The sequence below is a fragment of the Rana temporaria genome, chromosome 6 (genome assembly GCF_905171775.1).
Source record: "Rana temporaria chromosome 6, aRanTem1.1, whole genome shotgun sequence".
Lineage (NCBI taxonomy): Eukaryota > Metazoa > Chordata > Amphibia > Anura > Ranidae > Rana > Rana temporaria.
The window spans coordinates 208,636,607-208,662,775 of record NC_053494.1 but is presented as its reverse complement, the minus strand read 5'-3'; the positions used below and the strand labels follow the sequence as shown (position 1 = coordinate 208,662,775).

General features: G+C 48.1%; 1 protein-coding gene across 1 annotated transcript in view; it reads left to right on the top strand.

Annotated features, from left to right (window-relative positions):
* The window catches only part of TMBIM1 (transmembrane BAX inhibitor motif containing 1), a 113,709-nt gene that overhangs the window by 52,061 nt on the left and 35,479 nt on the right, over positions 1 to 26,169 (top strand). The window contains exons 2-6 of the mRNA XM_040358192.1: positions 6,737 to 7,047; positions 11,839 to 11,936; positions 15,546 to 15,610; positions 22,341 to 22,394; positions 24,386 to 24,436. Coding sequence (XP_040214126.1) covers positions 6,774 to 7,047; positions 11,839 to 11,936; positions 15,546 to 15,610; positions 22,341 to 22,394; positions 24,386 to 24,436 — 542 coding nt within the window. The 5' untranslated portion in view covers positions 6,737 to 6,773. The remainder of the gene's footprint in view (positions 1 to 6,736; positions 7,048 to 11,838; positions 11,937 to 15,545; positions 15,611 to 22,340; positions 22,395 to 24,385; positions 24,437 to 26,169) is intronic.

The following is a 26,169-nucleotide window of genomic DNA, read 5'->3' as shown; positions in this document are numbered from 1 at the left end:
TAGGGGTTCTGGGGACGGCGGGGAGAGTAGGGGTTCTGGGGACGGCAGGGGGAGAGTAGGGGCTCTCGGGACGGTGGGGAGAGTAGGGGCTCTCGGGACGGTGGGGAGAGTAGGGGCTCTCGGGACGGTGGGGAGAGTAGGGGCTCTCGGGACGGCAGGGGGAGAGTAGGGGTTCTGGGGACGGCAGGGGGAGAGTAGGGGCTCTGGGGAGAGGAGGGGCTCTCGGGACGGTGGGGAGAGTAGGGGCTCTCGGGGTGGCGGGGAGAGTAGGCGCTCTGGGGACGGCGGGGAGAGTAGGGGCACTGGGGACGGCGGGGAGAGTAGGGGTTCTGGGGACGGCAGGGGGAGAGTAGGGGCTCTGGGGAGAGTAGGGGCTCTCGGGACGGTGGGGAGAGTAGGGGCTCTCGGGGTGGCGGGGAGAGTAGGCGCTCTGGGGACGGCGGGGAGAGTAGGGGCACTGGGGACGGCGGGGAGAGTAGGGGCTCTGGGGACGGCGGGGAGAGTAGGGGCTCTGGGGACGGCGGGGAGAGTAGGGGCTCTGGGGACGGCGGGTAGAGTAGGGGCTCTGGGGACGGTGGGGAGAGTAGGGGACGGTGGGGAGAGTAGGGGACGGTGGGGAGAGTAGGGGCTCTGGGGACGGCGGGGAGAGTAGGGGCTCTGGGGACGGCGGGGAGAGTAGGGGCTCTGGGGACGGCGGGGAGAGTAGGGGCTCTGGGGACGGCGGGGAGAGTAGGCGCTCTGGGGATGGCTGGGGGGGAGAGTAGGCGCACTGGGGACGGCGGGGAGTGTAGGCGCTCTCAGCTGGGATTCACATGACAGAGTTTTCTCTAATCTGCTCACATGATCACCGCTGAGAATACAGATTGCTTTGTGTCCTGATACTGGAAGAACCTGCTTATTAACCCATTGTACACACTTCATTTAAAGGGACAGTGCTAAATGCCTCCAAAACCGTCTCGCGTGCCGAATACCAGTTATTCAACATTGCATTGAATCTAAATTGGATTCGCTCCGTGATCTCCAAAATGTGGCCTGGGGGGCCGGATGCTGCCCTTTGCTTGTTTTTGTTAGGCCTTTGGGGCACTCATTCTCTAACTGACATTAACAACGGGACATTTTTCCTCCCACTGACACCAATGATGGGACACTATTCCTCCCACTGATACCAATGATGGGACACTATTCCTCCCACTGATACCAATGATGGGACACTATTCCTCCCACTGACACCAATGATGGGACACTATTCCTCCCACTGACACCAATGATGGGACACTATTCCTCCCACTGACACCAATGATGGGACACTTTTCCTCCCACTGACACCAATGACGGGACACTATTCCTCCCACTGACACCAATGATGGGACACTATTCCTCCCACTGACACCAATGATGGGACACTATTCCTCCCACTGACACCAATGATGGGACACTATTCCTCCCACTGACACCAATGATGGGACACTATTCCTCCCACTGACACCAATGATGGGACACTATTCCTCCCACTGACATCAATGATGGGGCACTATTCCTCTAATACCAAGAATAGGGCATTTTTCACTCCCACTGGCCACAGTCCGGCCCCCCTAAAGTTAGGACAGTAAACAGGCCCTTTGTTTAGAAAGTTTGGAGAACTGCACTCGTATATGTGGGCTGCAATTGCTGACCTGTGAAAGTTCTGTCTTCTTACCTGTCAGATCTGTTTTGTTTGGTGGTTCAGATCATACACTAGTTGTAGCCCCCCCCCCCCGCCATAGAAAAAACACTTTCCTGGGTCCTCTATCAATCCAGTGCTGTGCCTGGCTGCAGGTCTTCTCTCTGCTCTTGCATGTCTGGCTCCTGTCAGTTACATCCAGCGAGTAGAGGGCGGGGCCAAGCCGCACTGTGTGTCTCTATGTAAGCACACAGCCCTGGAGCTGGGATTTGGAGTCAATTTGTTAGTGTATCTAAAGCTGCTAGTCCATCTAACACTCCCCTCCCCACAGACTATTAATGCTTCTGTGCTTCTTCATCCAGAGTGCTGGCGCTCTAATACAGGAGATATGTTACTGGCCAGATCACTAGGTGGAAAAAGCCTAAATAAAGAAAACGAATGCAGCCACCACATCTAATGCAGGGCTCGACAAATCCCGGGCGCCAGGTCGCCATGGCGACCTGGAAATAGGGTCCTGGCGACTTGGCTTGGAAGGGGGGGCAAAAAAAAGTTGGTATTACAAGTTATTACCACCCGATGTGTAAGCTGGCGCCATCTGGTGGTGGCCGTTGGTATTACAAGTTAAACAGCAATTCTAATATGTAATTTTTCACTATTTTCACTGCCATCTTCTTCCCTCTAATTAGAACCCCCAAACATATATATTTTTTATCCTAACACCCTAGAGAATAAAATGGCGATCGTTGCAATACTTTCTGTCATGCCGTATTTGCGCAGCAGTCTTACAAGCGCACTTTTTTGGGAAAGAAAATACACTTTTTTTAATAAAAAAATAAGACAACAGTAAAGTTATTTACTATTTTTTTAATATTATGAAAGATAATGTTACGCCGAGTAAATTCATACCCAACATGTCACGCTTCAAAATTGCGTCCGCTCGTGGAATGCCGACAAACTTTTACCCTTTAAAATCTTCATAGGCGACGTTTAAAAAAATCTACAGGTTACATGTTTTGAGTTAGAGGAGGCCTAGGGCTAGAATTATTGTTCTCGCTCTACCAATCGCCGCGATACCTCACACGTGTGGTTTGAACACCGTTTACATATGCGGGCGCTGCTCACGTATGTGTTCGCTTCTGCGCGCAAGCTCGTCAGAACGTGGCGCGTTTTCTGGCTCCTAACTTTTTTAGCTGGCTCCTAGATTCCAAGCAAATTTGTCAACCCCTGTAATGATTAGTAAACTGCGATATATCACATTTTTATTTGGGGGTTTAATAACGCTTTCAGCTTTACCTATCTCTGCTGCTTTGTCTTCTGGAATATTATGGCCGGTAGACCCTTACAGCCGGCCCCCCCCCCCCCCTCTGGATAATTCGTATGCCATGGACGGTGTGACTTCATCCCATAGGGCCATATCATGAGAAAGGTATATTTCCATGTGTAGCCAGCTTTGTGTGCTCCCTTCCCCCGCTCTGCATATCATTGCCGATAAGGATGTTGGCCGGATGCTCTAACACGCACCTGCCCCGGAGGCTGCGTACCAATCCAGGGGTAGAATGTCCCAGATGCCGGGGGCTCCTCTAATCTGCTCACATAGAACTGCAGCTTGTGCAAGATGTGTAATCTGGTGGATTTAATATTCTGTACAGTAAACTAAAGGCTAAAAAAAAAAAAAACAGGAAGTATTTGCAGGAAATTTAGTAATAGATTTGCAATGATCTGCTAGAGGATTGGATTGGATGCTGTCCATTGACTGCTGTGATACTTATGGATCAGACACTCGTTTAATATTTGCTGCTTAGAATATACATTTCCCCCATTTTTTTTTTTATTCCCTTTTAAAAAATAGTACAGAAAAATAACTGGAGATCTGCTGGAAATACAGGGAGCTTCCACATTCTTACTGAACTGTTTTTGTGCCTCTGCTGCAGCACTGAACTCCCAACCAGAGCTGTCAGCCCTGTCTGTAGGCAAGTGCAATTCCCCCTCCATTCTCTAGGTGGCACTGACTGTGCCATTATTACAGATTGTTGAGTGGAGTCTGTTAGGGCAGTGGTCCCCAACATTTTTATCACCAGGGATCGGTTTCACCTTCACGGCGGCCAATTTTCCCAGGGACCGGGGGGGTTGCAGGGTAATGGGGGAGGGGCTGTCCTCAGCCCCCCTTTACAGCACAGTCCCCCCTTTATATCAGTGTCGTCAGTTCCTCTTCACATCACAGCCCCCTCTTTACATTACAGTGCCCCTCTACAGTGCGGTCCCCTTTACATCACAGGGCCCCTTTAATGTAACAGGGACTGCTCTGTAAAGGAAGCACTGTACTGTAAAGGGGAGCTGTGATGTAAAAGGGACTTTACTGTGATTTAAAGGGGATTTCTCTGTAAGGGGGCACTGTAATGTAAAGGGGGGCTGTGATGTAAAGGGGACTGCTCTGTAAGGGGGAACTGTAGTCTAAAGGGGACTGCTCTGTAAGGGGGGCACTGTAATGTAAAGGGGGCTGCTCTGTAAGGGGGGCTGTAATGTAAAGGGGCGCTGTGATGTAAAGGGGCACTGTAATGTAAAGGGGCACTGTAATGTAAAGGGGGGCTGTAATGTAAAGGGGGGCTGTGATGTAAAGGGGACTGCGTTGTAAAGGGAGCACTGTGATATAAAGGGGACTGCTCCATAAAGGGGGCACTGTAATGTAAAGGGGACTGCTCTGTAAGGGGGCACTGTAATGTAAAGGGGACTGCTCTGTAAGGGGGCACTGTAATGTAAAGGGGGCTGCTCTGTAAGGGGGGCTGTAATGTAAAGGGGCGCTGTGATGTAAAGGGGCACTGTAATGTAAAGGGGCACTGTAATGTAAAGGGGGGCTGTAATGTAAAGGGGGGCTGTGATGTAAAGGGGACTGCGTTGTAAAGGGAGCACTGTGATATAAAGGGGACTGCTCCATAAAGGGGGCACTGTAATGTAAAGGGGACTGCTCTGTAAGGGGGGCACTGTAATGTAAAGGGGACTGCTCTGTAAGGGGGCACTGTAATGTAAAGGGGACTGCTCTGTAAGGGGGGCACTGTAATGTAAAGGGGATTGCTCTGTAAGGGGGGCACTGTAATGTAAAGGGGACTGCTCTGTAAGGGGGGCACTGTAATGTAAAGGGGACTGCTCTGTAAGGGGGGCACTGTAATGTAAAGGGGACTGCTCTGTAAGGGGGGCACTGTAATGTAAAGGGGACTGCTCTGTAAGGGGGCACTGTAATGTAAAGGGGACTGCTCTGTAAGGGGGGCACTGTAATGTAAAGGGGACTTCTCTATAAGGGGGGCACTGTAATGTAAAGGGGACTGCTCTGTAAGGGGGGCACTGTAATGTAAAGGGGACTGCTCTGTAAGGGGGGCACTGTAATGTAAAGGGGATTGCTCTGTAAGGGGGGCACTGTAATGTAAAGAGGATTGCTCTGTAAGGGGGGCACTGTAATGTAAAGGGGACTGCTCTGTAAGGGGGGCACTGTAATGTAAAGGGGATTGCTCTGTAAGGGGGGCACTGTAATGTAAAGGGGACTGCTCTGTAAGGGGGGCACTGTAATGTAAAGGGGATTGCTCTGTAAGGGGGGCACTGTAATGTAAAGGGGACTGCTCTGTAAGGGGGGCACTGTAATGTAAAGGGGACTGCTCTGTAAGGGGAGCACTGTAATGTAAAGGAGGCTGCTCTGTAAGGGGGACACTGTAATGTAAAGGGGACTGCTCTGTAAGGGGGGCACTGTAATGTAAAGGGGACTGCTCTGTAAGGGGGGCACTGTAATGTAAAGGGGACTGCTCTGTAAGGGGGGCACTGTAATGTAAAGGGAACTTCATTGTAAATGGGACGCTGTGATTTAAAGGAAACTTCACTGTAAAGGGGCATTGTAATGATTACAGTGCAGTGCCTTTTATATTACAGTGCCCCTAGTAATCAGCCTCCTCCATCACAGTGCCCCTGTATTCTGCCCCCCCTTCCTCCCTCATTAACATGACACTTCCGCATTCTAATTTCTGCCTCCCCTGCACAGGACTCGTACTTTTGGCAGGGCTTTGTATGGGTACCGTAATTAAAGTTTGAATATAGGGTCTCTCCGCGCCTAGAAGCGCTTCTAAGCTGTTTTGCCTACCCAGACACTTTGTGCAAGAAAAGGGCTCTTGGGACATGTAGTTCTGGAGGCATGCCTACGTCAATAGAAGCTGATCTCCCAGCAGCTGTCCATGCAAAACATTTTTAGAAGTTTGGTGATGATGTCTCACAACAGGAACAAAGTAAATTTGGGTAATGCCGAGGGCTGGTCCAAGGACTAGGAGAAGAGGAACCTTCTCACAGGCTTCGTTCTTCTTGCAATGAAGCCCAATAGACTTTGCTTCAGCTAGTTGACATCAGGACACCTGATCATCAAACTTGGAAATTCCCCAGAACTGGCCAGGAGACTCCAGCTAATAAATACGACTACAAAGTGTCCAAAGTTTGAGGGTTCCTTCTGGCAGGGCCGGGCCAAGGAATAGGCATAGGAAGTGGTTGCCTTTTGGCTCTCCAGAGGAAGGGCGGGTGCATAAAGGCCAGGAACTGCAATTAGGCTGCTACCGGGGGGGGGGGGTGGGAACTTTGGCCTTTTTTCCCTGGATGCTATAGGACAGTGATGGCGAACCTTGGCACCCCAGACATTTTTGGAACTACATTTCCCACTCCAGAGTGCATGAGCATCGTGGGAAATGTAGTTCTAAAACATCTGGGGTGCCAAGGTTCGCCATCACTGCTATAGGACCTTGTCCCAGCACTGCCTAGATCAGGGGTCTCCAAACTTTCTAAGCAAAGGCCAGCTCCTGATCACGTGACCGCTGTGACAGCCGATCACAGTGGTCAGGTGATTTGGTAGACCCCCCCCCCCCCCAGGGCGTAATCTCCCAGTTAAAGGGACACTGGGGCTGGGTGTGAAGGGGTTGTGTTGGGATGATGTGTATTTCTTCTTACCAATGTGTGTTAATGTCTTGTTTTTTTTATGTCTACAAGAGCGCTTTTTAATTTTACAGGATTTTATAATTGTTATTTTATTTTATTTATTTTTCTGTTTCTTTTCAGGTCATAAAAGAGAATCTGGTGCAGAAATCTGTCCACCATGTCCTATCCGAATGCACCACCGCCATATGATGACCGAGATCCACTGCATAACCCAGCGTACCCTCCACCTGGTGGATATCCGGCCCCAGGGGGCTATCCACCCCCCTATGGGGCACCTGGAGGGTATTACCCACAACCAGGTGGCTACCCACCACCTGGGGGCTACCCACAACCTGGGGGCTACCCAGAACCCGGGCACTACCCAGAACCCGGGCACAATGAGCCTCCAAAACCTGTGATGCCGATGCTACCAAATATTCCACTTCACCCAGGTCTGTCTCCATATAATCACCCACAAATCTGGCCTCGGCCATACATTTCTGCATTTATTAAAGTGCATTTTATCCCGGGAACAGAAATGTAATATTTTGCAGCTTACCATTCCTTATGCCGCGTACACACGGTAGTTTGTGATGAAAAAAAAACGTCATTTTTTAGCATGAAAACAAACGACGTCTTTCAAACTTCATTTTAAAAAACTACGTTGCCCACACACCATCGTTTTTTCAAAATTCTCTAGCAAAGCGCAGTTACGTTCAGCACGTACGGCAGCGCTCTGTTCCACTCAAGCTTGCATCATAACTTGCTTCTGAGCATGCGTGGGTTTAAAAACGTTGTTTTAGACGTCGTTTTAGCCTACACACGGTCATTTTTTATGACACAAAAAACGACATTAAAAATTGAAGCATGTTCGAATTTTTTTTTTGTCGTTTTTCAGAAGACATAAAACAAAGTTTTCCCCACACACGGTCATTTTAAATGACGTTTTTTTTTTCATCACAAAAAACGACCGTGTGTACGCGGCATAAGATGTAATGGTTGCATCAGTTTTTTTTTTTTTTCAGTCTTTTTTCTTGTATTTTCACCTGGTGACCATGCCAGTAATCCTGTCCTAGGCTGAAAAAAAGCTTACTCACTGAAGCGTATCTATGGCTCAGGGGGTGCCCAACCTTTTGAAGAGCAAGGGCCACTTAAAGCGGTGGTTCACCCACACTAACAACATTTTAGCATTAAATTAGGCATAGTAGCGCGAGCTACAGTATGCCTGTATTGATTTTTTTAGCCCGGTACTCACTGTGCAATCATATATAGAAGATTCCGACTCCCCGCGGGGAATGGGCGTTCCTATCAAGAGGGAGGATGATTGACGGCCGGCTATGGCACGTCACGCTCCCTGAAGATAGCCGGAACAGGTCTCGGCTCTTCACGGCGCTATACTGCGCCTGCGCACAGACTATGCGCAGGCGCCGTGAAGCGCCAAGTCCTATTTCGGCTATTTCCGAAGAAGCATGACGTGCCATAGCCGGCCGTCAATCATCCTCCCTCTTGATGGGAACGCCCATTCCCCGCGGGGAGTCGGGATCTTCTATATAGGATTGCACAGTGAGTACCGGGCTAAAAAAATCAATACAGGCATACTGTAGCTCGCGCTACTATGCCTAATTTAATGCTATAAAAAAAAAATGTTTTATTAGGGTGAACCACCGCTTTAAGTAACTTGGTAACCGGTCGCGGGCCACAGTGAGTGGAGCAGTGGATGTCATGTGAGTGCCCACTATACTCTTTTTTTTTTATTTTTTTTTATTTTTTTTAGCGGATCAGATTGGAGGTAGGACACAAGTTGGTTTATGTCTGCCACTACTTAGAGGGGAATGGAGGGTCCAATTGGTCAGGCTGTCGGACTGACCGTGTGAAAGAGGTACAAGGCTGCTTTCACACTGATGCGCTGCGGTTTACCCGCACCGCGGGTGCAACGCAGTGTACCTTTGGCTTTCCTGCACTTTGCAATAGACTTCTATTATATTCTGCAGGTTTGGTGCATTTTCAGAAAGCTCACCAAACTTGCATGTAATAAGCGGGCCCGGATTTACTCCCTTTGCCGCCCCAAGGCCAGGTTCTTCAGATCCAGATTCTGATTGTCACTTGCCACACCTAGCGGATTGTCCACTTGCCACGTCACCTGCCACACCTTTAGGATTGTCCATTTGCCACGTCAATTGCCACACGTTGCAGATTGTCACTTTCCACGTCACCTTCCACGTCACCTGCCACACCTTGCGGATTGTCCACTTGTCATGTCACCTGCCACACCTTGCGGATTGTCCACTTGTTATGTCACCTGCCACACCTTGCGGATTGTCCACTTGTTATGTCACCTGCCACACCTTGCGGATTGTCCACTTGTTATGTCACCTGCCACACCTTGCGGATTGTCATTTTCCTGCTTAGGTGGGGAATGGGGATTGTCACTTTCTGTATCCCAAGGTCAGGCAGCAGAGAGATGATGTAATCTCTCTGCTGCCTGCACAGTGAGTGAGGGCGGAACTGCCGGGATGCAGGGCGGGCGCCGGGCAGTGAGCGATGATGCCATCTCTCTGCTCCACCACGCGCTGATTGGCCAGTCCACCCACCGAGCCAGCAGCTTCGTCTCTCTCACCCACCTGACGAGCCACCTCCGCTCGCACAGTCAGTGTGACTGTGCGAGCGCCGAGTGGACAGGTAGCTCAACGGCTCACCACCACGCCGCCCGCACACTCACCCGCGACTAACTTCCCCTGGATCCGCCCCTGGGCGCCGCCCCTGCACCAACTGCCGCCCCGAGGCCTGGCCTTTGTGGCCTTGTCAGGAATCCGGCCCTGGTAATAAGAGAAGTCTATGGCTCAGTGCAGGTAACCTGCAAGTAAACTGCTCTGCACCTGCGGGTCAGTTTGAAAGCAGCCCAATAACCACTGCAGAACATATATAACCTGACCTTTAATAACAGTATTCTATTCCATCCCAGAGCAGGAGGTCGCAGGCCACATCAGAGGCCTCCGCGGGCCACATGTGGCCCCCGGGCCACTGGTTGGGCACCCCCGCTATGGAGGGTGCCATGGTTGTAACCAGTGTTAATTTGGTCAACATAAACGTTTTCGTCAGCAGCAATTTTACAGTGACGAAAATGAAACATTTTTGTCCACTGACCCTTTCTCGGCCACTAGCCCCGTTAAGGGCCAAAATGCGCCGCAAATCCGCCCATAGCGTCGGCTGTAAAAATAGCAGCATTTTACCGCCGTCGCTATGGGCAGCACACTGTGAAAGGGCTCTAAAATGGGACGAAAACTAAAATGTCATTTTAGTCTTAAGGACTAAATCGAAATTTTCTGCCAAACTTGTCACTGGATGTTACCCAGGCTGGAAAGGCGTAGTTTACAAAAGAAAGAAGACCTTGTCTGTGCCTTTTCAGTTCAGCTCGCAGGAGGTGTCAAGGACCAGGCATTTCTGGCAGGGTCAACAGGTATTTCATGGCTGAAAATTTTCTCAGCTTGAATAAAAAATAAAACAAATGCAACCACACCTGGCTGCTACAGGAGTTGGAAGTGTGTGTGTGTGTTTTATAGTCTGACTGTCAGCTGACCCCTGGAAGAGTGACTAGTGGACCCCTGATGTCTCAAAAAAGAGAACCTCTTAGAAAGACATCATATCACATAGGGGACTTTTCGTTCCCGAATGTATTCTAAATAAAGTTTTACTGAAAAAAGTGTCAATTGGTACACCAAATGCTTAAAGTGGAGGTTCACCCAAATATTTTTTTTTTTTTTTTAGGCTGCACATACCTTATAATCTATGGGCCAGATTCAGAAAGAAGATACGGCGGCGTATATTCGAATCCGGCCGGTTGTATCTATGCGCCTGATTCATAGAATCAGGTTACGCATAGATCTCCCTAAGATCCGACAGGTGTAACTGTGTTACACCGTCGGATCTTAAGCTGCAATTCTAGGCCGGCCGCTAGGTGGCGATTCCATTGCGGTCGGCGTAGAATATGCAAATGGCTCGTTACGCCGATTCACGAACGTCCGCTTTGCCCGTCGCTGTAAATTTACGTTGTTTCCGTAGAGATACGCGTCGTAAAGTTAAGGCTGCCCCCTAGGTGGTCTAGCCAATGTTAAGTATGGCCGTCGTTCCCGCGTCGAAATTTCACGTCGTTTGCGTAAGTCGTCCGTGAATGGCGCTGGATGCCATTTACGTTCACGTCGAAACCAATGACGTCCTTGCGACGCCATTTAGCGCAATGCACGTTGGGAAATTTTAGGGATGGCGCATGCGCGGGAACGCGCCTAATTTAAATGGTCCCCGCCCCATTTGAATTAGGCGGGCTTGCGCCGGACGGCTTTACGCTACGCCACCGCAAGTTTACATGCAAGTGCTTTGTGAATCAAGCACTTACGATGAAAACTAGCGGCGGAGTAACGTAAAGCGGATACGTTACGCCAAAGCGCAAGTACGTGAATCTTGCCCTATATTTGCAATCCGGCTTCCGGGTACTTCTCCCCGCGGGAGTAGGCGTTTCCAAGCAGAGCCGCAATGTAATCTGGGAGTTCGCCCAGATGATTGATGTCCTTCATAAAATGTTCCCCCCGGCGGATAAGACCCCCCCCCCCCCGTATTGCGTAGTTGCGTCATGAGTGTCACGGCGTTCCCGAAAGAACCCGAACATGCAGAGCTGCGAGTCAGCTCTATACAGCACCTGCGCACCGACTAGGAGCCGTGTAGAGCTGACGCGCATCTCTGCATGTTCGGGTTCTTTCGGGAACGCCGTGACACTCATGACGCAACTACACAATACGGGGGGGCGGGGCCTTATCCGCCGGGGGGAACATTTTATGAAGGACATCAATCATCTGGGCGAACTCCTAGATTACATTGCGGCTCAGCTTGGAAACGCCTACTCCCGCGGGGAGTAATTCTCCTGTTCTCTTTGTATTGCTTCCTTTGTGTGAAATGCTGATTTTGCCAGTTTCCTCTGCTTTCCTATTAAAAACTGACCATGCTAGACAAGAGAGCACATCCATCCTAGCGTGGTCAGTTTTCTGCATGTCCTCCAATGACCAAGACTTGCGCTGACACGCCCCCCTGCACAGCTTTTCACTGGAAAGATTAGTGTATTCCCTTTTCTCTGCTTTTTGTTGACACGCCCCCCCCCCCTCCCCCACCTCTCTAAGCCTCTTATGCTGCTTTAACCCCGCCAAAATGTTTGAGTCCACGTTGTAATGCTGTATTGTGTTATGCTTACCTTGTAGGTGCCACTGACCCCAATATTTACAGGACGGGGGAAGAGGGGGAGGGGCAGTTCGGCTCTTGGGATGACAAGGCCGTCCGACACGCTTTCATACGCAGGGTGAGTTTCCCGTACATTATGGGCTTCATTGTACTCCATTGTCCTTCATCCCTGATATCTGGATGAGGCAGGGGAACAGGATTTGGGGGTATTGGTGAGATATATGCCAACATTGTGAAATAAGCTGTAGGGTCACCTAGCTCCTCAGAAGATGGACAGTAGCAGCTTTTATACTATAACAGTGGTTTTCTACTTTATTAATTGGGGGGCCTCAAGTGCAGCCCCTGACGTTGCCAACGGGCCAAACATAATATTCAGTAAATATTCAGTGTCAGAGACAGCAGACGCACAACAGGATATAGTCAAACACTATGGGCATGATGCAGGAGATGGTCAGAGCTTGTGGACATGCTGCATTGATGACCAAAGACTATGGACCCGCTACAAGAGATGGTCAGAGAGTGCAGATAGGCTGTAGGAGGTTGTCGGGTGCGATGGACCTGCTACCAGAGATGGTCAGAGGCTATGGGCCTGCTACCAGAGATGGTCAGAGGCTATGGGCCTGCTGCCAGAGATGGTCAGAGGCTATGGGCCTGCTGCCAGAGATGGTCAGAGGCTATGGGCCTGCTGCCAGAGATGGTCAGAGGCTATGGGCCTGCTGCCAGAGATGGTCAGAGGCTATGGGCCTGCTGCCAGAGATGGTCAGAGGCTATGGGCCTGCTGCCAGAGATGGTCAGAGGCTATGGGCCTGCTGCCAGAGATGGTCAGAGGCTATGGGCCTGCTGCCAGAGATGGTCAGAGGCTATGGGCCTGCTGCCAGAGATGGTCAGAGGCTATGGGCCTGCTGCCAGAGATGGTCAGAGGCTATGGGCCTGCTGCCAGAGATGGTCAGAGGCTATGGGCCTGCTACAAGAGATGGTCAGAGGCTATGGGCCTGCTACAAGAGATGGTCAGAGGCTATGGTCCTGCTACAAGAGATGGTCAGAGGCTATGGTCCTGCTACAAGAGATGGTCCGAGGCTATGGGCCTGCTACAAGAGATGGTCCGAGGCTATGGGCCTGCTACAAGAGATGGTCCGAGGCTATGGGCCTGCTACAAGAGATGGTCCGAGGCTATGGGCCTGCTACAAGAGATGGTCCGAGGCTCTGGGCCTGCTACAAGAGATGGTCCGAGGCTATGGGCCTGCTACAAGAGATGGTCCGAGGCTATGGGCCTGCTACAAGAGATGGTCCGAGGCTATGGGCCTGCTACAAGAGATGGTCAGAGAGTGCAGGTAAGCTGTAGGAGGTTGTCAGAGGCGATGGACCTGCTATAGGAGATGGTTAGAGGCTATGGGCTTGCTACAGGAGATGGTTGGAGACTGTGGACCTGCTACAGGAGATGGCTAGAGGCTATGGGCCTGCTGGGGGATCTGTTGTTGCTGGGTGGGAATTATTTTTGCGTGACGGTCTATTGCTGCTGAGGCGGTCTATTGTTGCTGGTGGCGGAGCTATTGTTGCTGGAAGAGATCTACTGTTGAGGGAGGGGGTCTATTGACGATGGCTGTTGGGAGATCTTTTGCTGCTGCTAGGGTGGTATTTTGTTGTGGGGGTCTATTGTTGCTGGGCGGGGGTCTATTTCTAGTCAAATCTTTTGTTGCTGGTTGTGGGGGATCTATTTTACTACTTGTCTTATTTGTTATTTCAAATTCCATGCAAATTACTTGGCACTTCAATATTCTCTAAAAGGGGTGGTACTGGGAGATGGGTAGGGGGTGGAACCAAGGAATGGTATTGGGAGGTGAGTAGGGGGTGGAACCAAGGAATGGTATTGGGAGGTGGGTAGGGGGTGGAACCAAGCTACAGTACTGGGAGGTGGAACCAAGGAACGGTACTGGGAGGTGGGTGGAACCAAGGAACGGTGCTCGGAGGTGGGTAGGGGGTGGAACCAAGGAATGGTACTGGGAGGTGGATAGGGGGTGGAGCCATGGAACGGTACTGGGAGGTGGAACCAAGGAACGGTGCTCGGAGGTGGGTAGGGGGTGTAACCAAGGAACGGTACTGGGAGGTGGGTAGGGGGTGGAACCAAGGAACGGTACTGGGAGGCGGAACCAAGGAACGATGCTCGGAGGTGGGTAGGCAGTGAAACCAAGGAACGGTACTGGGGGGTGAGTAGTGGGTGGAACCAATAAACGGTACTGGAAGATGGGTGGGGTGTGGAACCAAGGAACAGTACTGGGATGTGGGTAGTGGGTGGAACCAATAAACGGTACTGGGAGGTGGGTAGGGTGTGGAACCAAGGAACGGTACTGGAATGTGGGTAGGGTGTGGAACCAAGGAACGGTGCTCGGAGGTGGGTAGGGGTTGGAACCAAGGAACGGTGCTTGGAGGTGGGACCAAGGAATGGTACTGGGAGGTGGGTAGGGGGTGGAACCAAGGAACTGTACTGGGAGGTGGGTAGGGCTGGTGGAACCTAGGAACGATACTGGGAGGTGGGTAGGGGGTGGAACCAAGGAACGGTGCTCGGAGGTGGGTAGGGGTTGGAACCAAGGAACGGTGCTTGGAGGTGGGACCAAGGAATGGTACTGGGAGGTGGGTAGGGGGTGGAACCAAGGAACTGTACTGGGAGGTGGGTAGGGCTGGTGGAACCTAGGAATGGTACTGGGAGGTGGGTAGGGGGTGGAACCTAGGAACGGTACTGGGAGGTGGGTAGGGCTGGTGGAACCTAGGAACGGTACTGGGAGGTGGGTAGGGCTGGTGGAACCTAGGAACGGTACTGGGAGGTGGGTAGGGTGTGGAACCAAGGAACGGTGCTCGGAGGTGGGTAGGGGTTGGAACCAAGGAACGGTGCTCGGAGGTGGAACCAAGGAATGAGACTGGGAGGTGGGTAGGCAGTGGAACCAAGGAACGGTACTGGGGGGTGGGTAGTGGGTAGAACCAGGAAACGGTACTGGAAGATGGGTGAAGTGTGGAACCAAGGAACAGTACTGGGATGTAGGTAGGGGGTGGAACTAAGGAACGGTACCTGGAGGTGGGTAGGGGGTGGAACTAAGGAACGGTACTGGGAGGTGGGTAGGGTGTGGAACCAAGGAACAGTACTGGAATGTGGGTAGGGTGTGGAACCAAGGAACGGTGCTCGGAGGTGGGTAGGGGTTGGAACCAAGGAACGGTGCTCGGAGGTGGAACCAAGGAATGAGACTGGGAGGTGGGTAGGGGGTGGAACCAAGGAACGGTACTGGGAGGTGGGTAGGGCTGGTAGAACCTAGGAACGGTACTGGGAGGTGGAACCAAGGAACAGTGCACGGAGGTGGTGGAACCAAGGAACGGTGGTGGAACCAAGGAACGGTGCACAGAGGTGGGTAGGGGGTGGAACCTAGGAACGGTGCTCAGAGGTGGGTAGGAGGGGGGGGGGCGGAGACAAGAAGTGATTTAGAAGGGGGGGGGGGGTTCCTGCACCTATTCTCTGATTTATGACCCAGATGTATAACAAACCTAATGATAATGGAATAGTCTGCTTTACCCTCTGCATGGCTCCTCGTCCCCCTGCTCTTATAATTTGCTTCTTGTGGAATATTTCTGTACAGGTGACATTCTGGGCATTTGGAACCTCTTATTTGCATCCCGCAGTCTGTCATATCTGTATTTGTGTGACGAGTAATCCCATTCACAATGTCGGCCTTCTGTTTTTCAGGTCTACGCCATCATATCCGTCCAGTTACTGGTCACTGTCGGCATTGTGGCGATCTTCACATTTGTGTAGGTTTTATATTCATCGTCTCCTCTGTCCTATTGCCATTGTAACGCCATGTTCGTAGTTTTTGATTATTGACTTTAAGAGCATTTATATTCACCATATTCAAGCTTTTTAACCCCTTTTATGGCCACCTAACACATATATGTGTGCAGTGGAAAAATTATGGGCTTTAACGCCCACATGCAGCATCGTACGCATCGCTGGCGCGGCAAATGTTTATGTGCTGAAAGCGCGCTCACTGCACAATCCCAGCACCATGACTGAGCTGTCTAAGACAGCTCTCTGTCCAGACTAAAGATTAAAAATATAAAAGAATCAGGTCCCCTCCTCTGCCAGGCAGGGCTGTGCTGTGTGGCTGAGCTGTGTAGATATCAGGATTGGATAGACAGAAGTACAAATCCTTTGGCATTTCCTGTATAAATAATTACTCTGCGTGTTAACTGTTTGGAGTTCAGCCATTACCTTATAAATCGTTTCTTTATCTTGCCAGGTGTCATTTTATTGCTGCCTTTATAAAGACACTCTTTCTTGCTCTCCTTATACTCACCATTGTACACAGAGATAAGACCTTATCAGAATCTCTGTGAATTGATTTTTGCAGTCAGATAACATAAAAGTCGATAAAACAGGGTGCATGAGGTGACTATAAAGTGTTCATTCAATTCAGCCGATTGTACTTGGATTCAAATGTGCCTAGAATCCAAACTTCTGAAGTGTCTACACACCTCAACCTGTGACCCCCCCCCCAGCTGTTGCTGAACTACAAGTCCCATGAGGCATTGCAGGCTGGCAGTTAAAAGCATGATTACCAATGGCATAAGAATGATGGGACTTGTAGTTCTGCAACAGTGGAGGGCCACAGGTTGCGCACCCATGATCTACACCTTTCTTACCCTAATGTTATCTCTCATGAAGTGGCGGCTCATGCTCAAAATTTTTGGGGGGGGGGCGCAAACGAAAAAAAAAAAAATTGCAGCCTCACTGTACCTATCAATTGTCACCACTGTGCCATGCCATCAAATGCAGTCACTGTGCCATCAAAACGCAACCACTGTGCCATCAAAACGCAGCCACTGTGCCATGCCATCAAAATGCAGCCACCGTGCCATCAAATTGCAGCCACTGTGCCATGCCATCAAAACACAGCCACTGTGCCATGCCATCAAATGCAGCTACTGTGCCATCAATTGTCACCACTATGCCATCAAACACAGCCACTGTGCCCCCAATTGTCGCCACTGTGCCCCCAATTGCCCCCAATTGTCGCCACTGTGCCCCCAATTGTCGCCACTGTGCCCCCAATTGTCGCCACTGTGCCCCCAATTGTCGCCACTGTGCCCCCAATTGTCGCCACTGTGCCCCCAATTGTCGCCACTGTGCCCCCAATTGTCGCCACTGTGCCCCCAATTGTCGCCACTGTGCCCCCAATTGTAGCCACTGTGCCCCCACTTGTAGCCACTGTGCCCCCACTTGTAGCCACCGTGCCCAGTACCCCTCCTCCCCTGGCACTTGCCTTTATGGCTTCTACGTCCCTCGATGTCCCTCGTCCCGCCCTCGATGACGCTTCAGCCAATCAGGTTACCTGATTGGCTGAGACGCCTGTCAGTCTTATCCACGGACGCACGGCCGGTACGTCCCGAGGATGAGCTTCAGGAAGCCGACTACAGCCTCAGGGCTGTACTCAGACACTGGCCCTGATAGGCACTTCCACACAGCCAGTCAGCTGCCGCTATTCAGCTGACCGGCGCTCAATGTCCGGTCAGCTGAATAATGGGCGACAGCGGCGAAAATATACAGTTTCATACAGTATATGAATCTGTATATTTTACTGGCTGTGAGCGAGCCAGAGGGGGCGGCGCTCCTGCTTCCCTATGGACGCACCGCCACTGCTCTCTATACAAACAGCGGGGGGAGACCGTAGTTCTCAGATTGTGCATCGCTGCTGGAGGGCGGCTAGTGGCGAAGCACAATCTGAGAACTTCGGTCTCACCCCGCTGTTTGTATAGGTTTCAATTGTGCCCATGAAATGGTATCTCCCATCGAGCGATACCTCCTTCTAGTCACGTCACTCCAGCTGATCGGCAACTCAGCTGGAAATCGGCTCCGTCCTGCGAATGCACGGGCACTATTTGATGGGGGGGCACTGGGAGAAGACCGTGATTATCGCTTGTGGCTATAGTAGCCACTAGCAATAATCGCAAGAGAATCCGGAAGGCTGGTTGTACCCAAGTTAATCAATCAACTTGGTACATTTAGCCTGCTCACTAACTGTTAGAATCGAGATTCGAACCATGTATGGACGGCCTTAAGCAATTTAAAATAAAGAAATCTTTAAATGGAGACGTGTCTATTGAGTAGTATAAATGCCATAGACGCCAGTATATACCAAAGTACACGAGCAACCTAGTTGATCATATACTTTGGTGTATATCGGACTCTGTGTTATTTATACTACACCTCAATTTAAAAAATAAATAGAAATTGTTGCTATGACAAGGTGTTGTATCCAGGCAAAGATATACAGGAAGCTTTTTCCCATCTATAAGTTGGTATATCTAAAGCAATAACTTTTTATGGATAAAGAAGGGAAGGGTTAAAATACAAGCCATGGTTTCCATACATTGAATACTCCATATAAGCCCTACTGTCCATACAGTAAATACTCCATATAACCCAATAGAAGCCCTAATTTTCATACATTAAATACTCCTTCAAATAAATACTTCATACATTAAATACTCCATAGAAACCATGCTTTCCATACAGTAAATACTCCATATAACCTATGGTGTCCATACTCCATAGGAGCCATGGTTTCCAAACATTGAATACTCCATAGGAGCCATGGTTTCCAAACATTGAATACTCCATAGAAGCCATGGTTTCCATACATTGAATACTTCATAGAAGCCATGGTTTCCATACATTGAATACTCCATAGAAGCCATGGTTTCCATTCATTGAATACTTCATAAAAGCCCTGGTTTCCATACAGTAAATACGCCATATAACCTATGGTGTCCATACTAGCCATGGTTTCCATACATTGAATACTCCATAGGAGCCATGGTTTCCATACATTGAATACTCCATAGAAGCCATGGTTTCCATACATTGAATACTCCATAGAAGCCATGGTTTCCATACATTGAATACTCCATAGATGCCATGGTTTCCATACATTGAATACTCCATAGGAGCCATGGTTTCCATACATTAAATACTCCATAGAAGCCATGGTTTCCATACATTGAATACTCCATAGAAGCCATGGTTTCCATACATTGAATACTCCATAGAAGCCATGGTTTCCATACATTGAATACTCCATAGAAGCCATGGTTTCCATACATTGAATACTCCATAGAAGCCATGGTTTCCATACATTGAATACTCCATAGGAGCCATGGTTTCCATACATTGAATACTCCATAGGAGCCCTGGTTTCCATACATTGAATACTCCATAGAAGCCATGGTTTCCATACATTGAATACTCCATAGAAGCCATGGTTTCCATACATTGAATACTCCATAGAAGCCCTAATTTTCATACAGTAAATACTCCATATAACCTATGGTGTCCATACTCCATAAAAGCCCTGGTTTCCATACAGTAAATACTCCATATAACCTATGGTTTCAATACTCCATAGAAGCCATGGTTTCCATACATTGAATACTCATAGAAGCCATGGTTTCCATACATTGAGTACAAGCGTTTCGCAATACAAGCACTGTATTTAAAAAAAATCCTAACTCAGTTTGCGAGTGTTGTCTCGCAACGCAAGCAGGATTCAGGCCAAAGTGGTGTGCAGTACCACGTTTGGCCTCAGGTGGGGGGGCGCCAGAGCCGAACAGCGCCGTTCGCAAATAAACAGGAAGGCCCGAGGACAGCTCGACTGACCTCGGCAAACCTCGGAAACTGAGTCTTTCCGAGGTTTGCCCGAGGTCAGCCGAGGTGTCCTCGGGCCTTTTCGGACGTTTCTGAGGCTCTCCAGCGCCCCACCCACCCCACCGGTATTGCATGCCATTAAAGTCAATGAATGATTTTAGTTTTCATTGACTTCAATGGGGAAACTCGCTTGGATATGCAAGTACATTGGAGTACGAGCATTCTCCTGGAACGCATTATGCTCGTAATCCGAGGTTCCACTGTATGCCATTTAGAAATGATGCCAATATACTACGAGGCCACATTTGGCCATTGGGGAGTAAAGGGGAAATCTTCCAGTGGGGATACCTGTCCCAGTGACAACTGTCTGAAGCTGAGCTTACACTAGTACATTTTGAATGAACATTCACACAAAAATCCAATTAAAATGTATTTGTTCAATAAAAATGTCAATCTTGCCCCATCAAATTTTCTTGCCATTGTGGTCGATGACGAACATTGATTTGACCCCACTAACGTTTAGAAAATCAAACGAACGTTCTTAACCACTTGCCGACCACCGCACGCCTATTTACGTCGACAGAATGGCACGGCTGGGCAAATGGGCGTACAGGTACGTCCCCTTAAATTTACCGCCGCGTGGTCGCGCACCACCGGCGGCGTGCTCACGACCCTGACGCAAGCTCCGTGACCGCGCCAGCGGGACCCGCGGACTCGATGTCCGCCAGTGTCCCGCGATCGGGTCACAGAGCTGAAGAACGGGGAGATGTCAGTGTAAACACATCTCCCCGTTCTTCCTAGTGACATGTTACTGATCGTCTGTTCCCTGTCATCGGGAGCAGTGATCAGTGACATGTCACTCGTAGCCACGCCCCCTAACAGTTGGAATCACTCCCTATGACACACTTAACCCCTTCAGCGCCCCCTGCAGGTTACCCCTTCACTGCCAGTGTCATTTTTACAGTAATCAGTGCATTTTATAGCACTGATCGCTGTATAAATGACAATGGTCCCAGAATGGTGTCCGATGTGTCCGCCATAATGTCGCAGTCACGATAAAAATCACTGATCGCCGCCATTACTAGTAAAAAAAATTTATTAATAAAAATGCCATAAAACTATCTCTTATTTTGTAGACACTATATAACTTTTGCGCAAACCAATTGATAAAGCTTATTGAGATTTTTATTTTTTATTTTATTTTTTTGTCGGCCTAAACTGATAGAAAAAAAAAGTTTTTCTTATACATTTTTTGGGCATATTTCTTATGGCAAAAAGTAAAAAATATAGGCCCGGATTCAGATACATTGTCGTATCTATCGGCGGGCGTAGTGTATCTCAGATACACTATGCCGCCGTAACTTAGAGCGCAAGTTCCGTATTCAGAAAGAACTTGCGCCCTAAGTTACGGCGGCGTAGTGTAAATGTGTCGGCGTAAGCCCGCCTAATTCAAATGTGGATGATGTGGGCGTGTTTTTTATTTAAATTACTTGTGACCCCACGTAATTGACGTTTCTTACAAACGGCGCATGCGCCGTCTGTGAACGTTTCCAAGTGCGCATGCTCCAAATTACGACGCAAACTGTCTATGCTTTCGATGTGAACGTAACTTACGTATTCGCGAACGACTTACGCAAACAACGTAAAATACGACGCTGTTCGTTCGTTTCAGACGTCCATACCTAACATGACTTACCCCTGCTTTATGAGGGATAAACTTACACCGGAAAAAGCCTTACGTAAACGACCTAAAAAAATGCGCCGGGCGGACGTACGTTTCTGAATCGGCGTATCTACCTAATTTGCATATTCAACGCATAAATATACGGAAGCGCCACCTAGTGGCCAGTGTAAATATGCAACTAAGATACGACGGCGTAAGAGGCTTACGCCAGTCAGGTCTTGGCAAAATTCCGGCGTATCTTGTTTTCTGAATACAGAAAAAAGATACGCCGGAGCATCCTAGAAGTTACGCGGCGTATCAATAGATACGCCAGCGTAACTTCGTTCTGAATCCGGGCCATTGTTTTTTTTTTTGTTTTTTTTTCAAAATTGTCGCTCTATTTTTGTTTATAGCACAAAAGATAATCGCAGAGGTGATCAAATACCACCAAAAGAAAGCTCTATTTGTGGGAAAAAAAGGACGCCAATTTTATTTGGGAGCCTCGTCGCATCACGACCGCGCAATTGTCAGTTAAAGCGACGCAGTGCTGAATCGCAAAAACTGGCCTGTTCTTTGGCCAGCCAAATGGTCCGGGGCTTAAGTGGTTAATACAAAAATGTTTTACTGCTAGTGTATAGCCAGCTGAAGAGGGGTGTAAAAGCTATGACATCATCTGACAAGGGGGGCTTACCCAGGGTGTGAAATCCACTTTTGCTGCAACATTCAGAGATTTTCCCAGCAGTAATTTTATTCTACCACTAGATGTCCTCAGTCTGATGACCAGTTTTCTTCATCGGTCTTCCTCTGAGCCCAAGTTTCCCTTGACTCTCCCCGGCCTGTGACTAGGCATTGCAAGTAAAAGAAACTCAGGGATGAGCTCATCTCCTATCAGCATGCTTTTTGCACTGCAACACACCTTATTGGCTCCCTGTGCAGCTTCTTCCTCTCGCACTCAAGCCATGCTGTACAGGGGCTGCAAGAGGCTGATGTCCGATCAAATTGAAGTACTTAAACGGCTTGTATTTAAAAAAATATTTTTTAATAGTTACAGAGCTGCAATAATTTGTGTCTTTTATCTCTGTTTTGCGTTATGCTTTTGTAATCTAATTGTAAAAACAGTAATTTCCCTTTGGGATTATTAAACTAATCTGAATCTAATTTTGTATTTTGCACAGGATACCGCTGAAGAGCTTTGTGCAACGCAATCCTGCAGTCTACTATGCTTCATAGTAAGTACCGTATTTATCAGGGTATTGCGCGCTCCGGCGTATAGCGCGCACCCCTAATTTTGACCCTAAAATCCTGTAAAAAAATGTTTTATTACATTTAACTACTTACAGTTTTGGTGTCTTTCCCGGCGGCCTTGTCCGGTTCGGCGTCCGTCTGCGGCCTCGGTGGTGTCCTCCCGGCTTCTCCCGCTCTGTCTTCTCGCGCTCAGTTTGAAGCCTCCGCCGACGTATACCGAGCGCAGTACACTCGGGTATATTCGGCCAGGCTCGGCTTCTCACGCATAAACGTCACAGTACGTGACTACGAGCGAAGCCGAGCCTGGCCGAATGTACCCGAGCATACTGCGCTCAGTATATGTCGGCGCAGGCATTCATGTGATCTGTCATGTGGTGTCTTTGTGTTTAACCACTTAAGGACCGCCGCACGACGATCTACGTCGGCAGAATGGCACGGCTGGGCACATGGACATATATATACGTCCCCTTTAAGAGCCCAGCCGTGGGTCGTGCGCTCCGCCGGCACGCACACGTGACCCGGTCCAAAGCTCTGTGACCGGGACCCGTGGACCCGATCGTCGCCGGTGTCCCGCGATCGGTCACAGGAGCTGAAGAACGGGGAGAGGTGAGTGTAAACACACCATCCCCGTTCTTTACTGTGGCAATGTCCGTGATCGTCAGTTCCCTGATATAGGGAACGACGATCAGTGACATCACACGTCCAGCCCCGCCCCCCTACAGTTAAAAACACACATGAGGTCACAACCCCTACAGCGCCCCCTAGTGGTAACTCCTTCACTGCATTGTAATTTTCACAGTAAGTGCATTTTTATAGCACTTTTCGCTGTGAAAATTAGAATGGTCCCAAAAATGTGTCAAAATTGTCCGATGTGTCCGCCATAATGTCGCAGTCACGAAAAAAATCGATGATCGCCGCCATCAGTAGTAAAAAAAAAAATATTAATAAAAATGCCATAAAACTATCCCCTATTTTGTAAACGCTATAAATTTTGCGCAAACCAAACGATAAACGCTTATTGCGATTTTTTTTTTTTTTTTTTTACCAAATATAGGTAAAAGAATATCGGCCTAAACTGAGGAAAAAAATGTTTTTTTATATCTTTTTTGGGGATATTTATTATAGTAAAAAATATTGATTTTTTTTTTCAAAATTGTCGCTCTATTTTTGTTTATAGCGCAAAAAATAAAAACCGCAGAGGTGATCAAATACCACCAAAAGAAAGCTCTATTTGTGGGAAAAAAAGGACGCCAATTTTGTTTGGGAGCCGCGTCGCACGACTGCGCAATTGTCAGTTAAAGCGACGCAGTGCGGAATCGCAAAAAGGAGCAAGGTCCTTTAAAGCGGGGGTTCACCCTAAAAAAAAATTCTAACATTACATCCAGCATACTAACATAATTTACAGTATGCAGGTGTTGTTTTTTTTTTTATCACCGTACATACCGTGATATCGTGATTTTCTCCCCGGCTTCCGGGTTCTGATTCCCGCGGGACTGGGCGTTCCTATCCCTGTGTTAGATGATTGAAGTGTTGTGAAAAAGTTCCCATGTCGCACAAGGCGCGTCACCAGTTTTCCATAAATAGCCGAGCTGCAAGTCGGCGCTATACGGCGCCTGCGCAGTCAGCTCTACACGGCGGGCGCAGGGGCCATATAGCGCCGACTCGCAGCTCGGCTATTTATGGAAATCTGGTGACGCGCCTTGTGCGACATGGGAACTTTTTCACAACACGTCAATCATCTAACCCAGGGATAGGAACGCCCAGTCCCGCGGGAATCAGAACCTGGAAGCCGGGGAGAAAATCACACTATATCTGTTTGTATGGCGAAAAAAATAAAAAGACCTGCATTTTGTAAATGTCGCTCATATGCTGGATGTAATGTTAGAATTTTTTTTTTTTAGGGTGAACCCCCGCTTTAACCTGCATAATGGTCCGGGTCTTAAGTGGTTAATAAATTGTTATTTTCATTTCACAGCGGTGTGTTCTTTGTCACCTACATAGTCCTGGCCTGCTGTGAGGGACCCAGGTGAGTCTTCACATTGCCATATTTATATATAATGTATATGTGTAAAGCCCAAACTGACTTCTCATTAGACACGTGCAATTCGTTTAGTTTCAAATCCGTTCTTTTTCTACGAAATTCGACAAATTAGCTAATTCGGAAATTTTCGCGTTAACGAAAACTCTTTTTAATTTTTGCGCAGACGATAATTTGTAAATTCGAAAATGTATAAATTCGAAAAAAAAAAAAAAAATTCAAAAGAACGAAAATCCCAAAATAAGAACAAAAATCAGAAAATTAAAAAAATACAAAATAACTAACTAATAATAATAACTATTAAATTATAGGTATTGCAATTTCCTTTCAAATTTGTCTGTTGGTGAACGAATACGAACTTATACGAAGTTAAGAATTATCCGAACTAATGAATGTCGCATCTAAACGAACAATGTAACAAATTAATAATAATGAAAAATAAAAAATAATTACATTTTTTTTATTAATATTAATTTGTTACGTTCCATTCGTTTTTAAATGTGACGTTTGTTATTTCGAATAATTCGTAACTTCGGATGAATTTGTATTTGTTACGTTCACTAACGGCCAAATTTTTAAGGAAATTCCAATACCTATAATTTAATAGTTATTATTTCGGATTTTGGGATTTTTGTTCTTTCGGATTTTCACATTTCCGAATGTTTTTTTTTTATTTTTTTTTATTTTGAATTTTCAAAATTTCGATTATAACGAATGACCCGAAAAACCCTCAAATAAACCCCAATGAAACAAACACATTTTTTGGCTGTGCACTTCTTATTACATAGCGGATTCCTTTTCCCTAGTTATGTTTTTTTCTTCTTTTTTTGACCCTCTTGTTCCATCTTCACCAAAATAAGCTTTGCCATGTGCCCAGAGGTCATCGGTGCCTAGATGCCCAGGTCAAATTTAGCAACTTTGCCATGCTTCTGCTGATTTGACAATAATTCTAGAACAAATTTTCATGCTTAGTTGTTTTTTTCTTTTTATTTAAGAATATTTCCAGGTATGGATATTTTTTTACGTAATTACATTGGATCGCTCTAGAAGCTGGAAATTACAGTAGTAGGCACCACTACTCCGTAAATCCCCACTAGGTCTTGTGCAGAGCGTCTCGCCTGCTGCATTCTGAACACAGGAGAGCAGCCGCTGAGCATGGGCGCCATTCAGAGTATGCTTTGCATTTTCATAAAGAGGAAGTGAACGCTTCCTCCCTTTTTTCTTTTTTTTTTTTTTTACATTTTCCTGACCTGCAAAGTAAAGGCATAATGTGCTAGTATGCATCGCATACTAGCACATTAAGTAAAACTTACCGGCAAACGAAGCCCTCATGGTCAAAGTTTGGCGCCATTCCACAAGTGTGCGCAATTTGAAAGCGTGACATGTTGGTATTTATTTACGCAGTGTAACCTCATCTTTCACATTATACAAAAAAAAATTGGGCTGACTTTTTAGTGTTTTTCTTTTTTTCATTTTTTTTTATTTATTAAAGGGGTTGTAAAGGTAAAAAAAAAATCCCTAAAAATCTTCCTTTACCTTAGTGCAGTCCTCCTTCACTTACCTCATCCTTCCATTTTGCTTTTAAATGTCCTTATTTCTTCTGAGAAATCCTCACTTCCTGTTCTTCTGTCTGTAACTCCACACAGTAATGCAAGGCTTTCTCCCTGGTGTGGAGAAAGCCTCTTGAGGGGGGAGGGGGCGAGCAGGAGAGTCAGGACGCT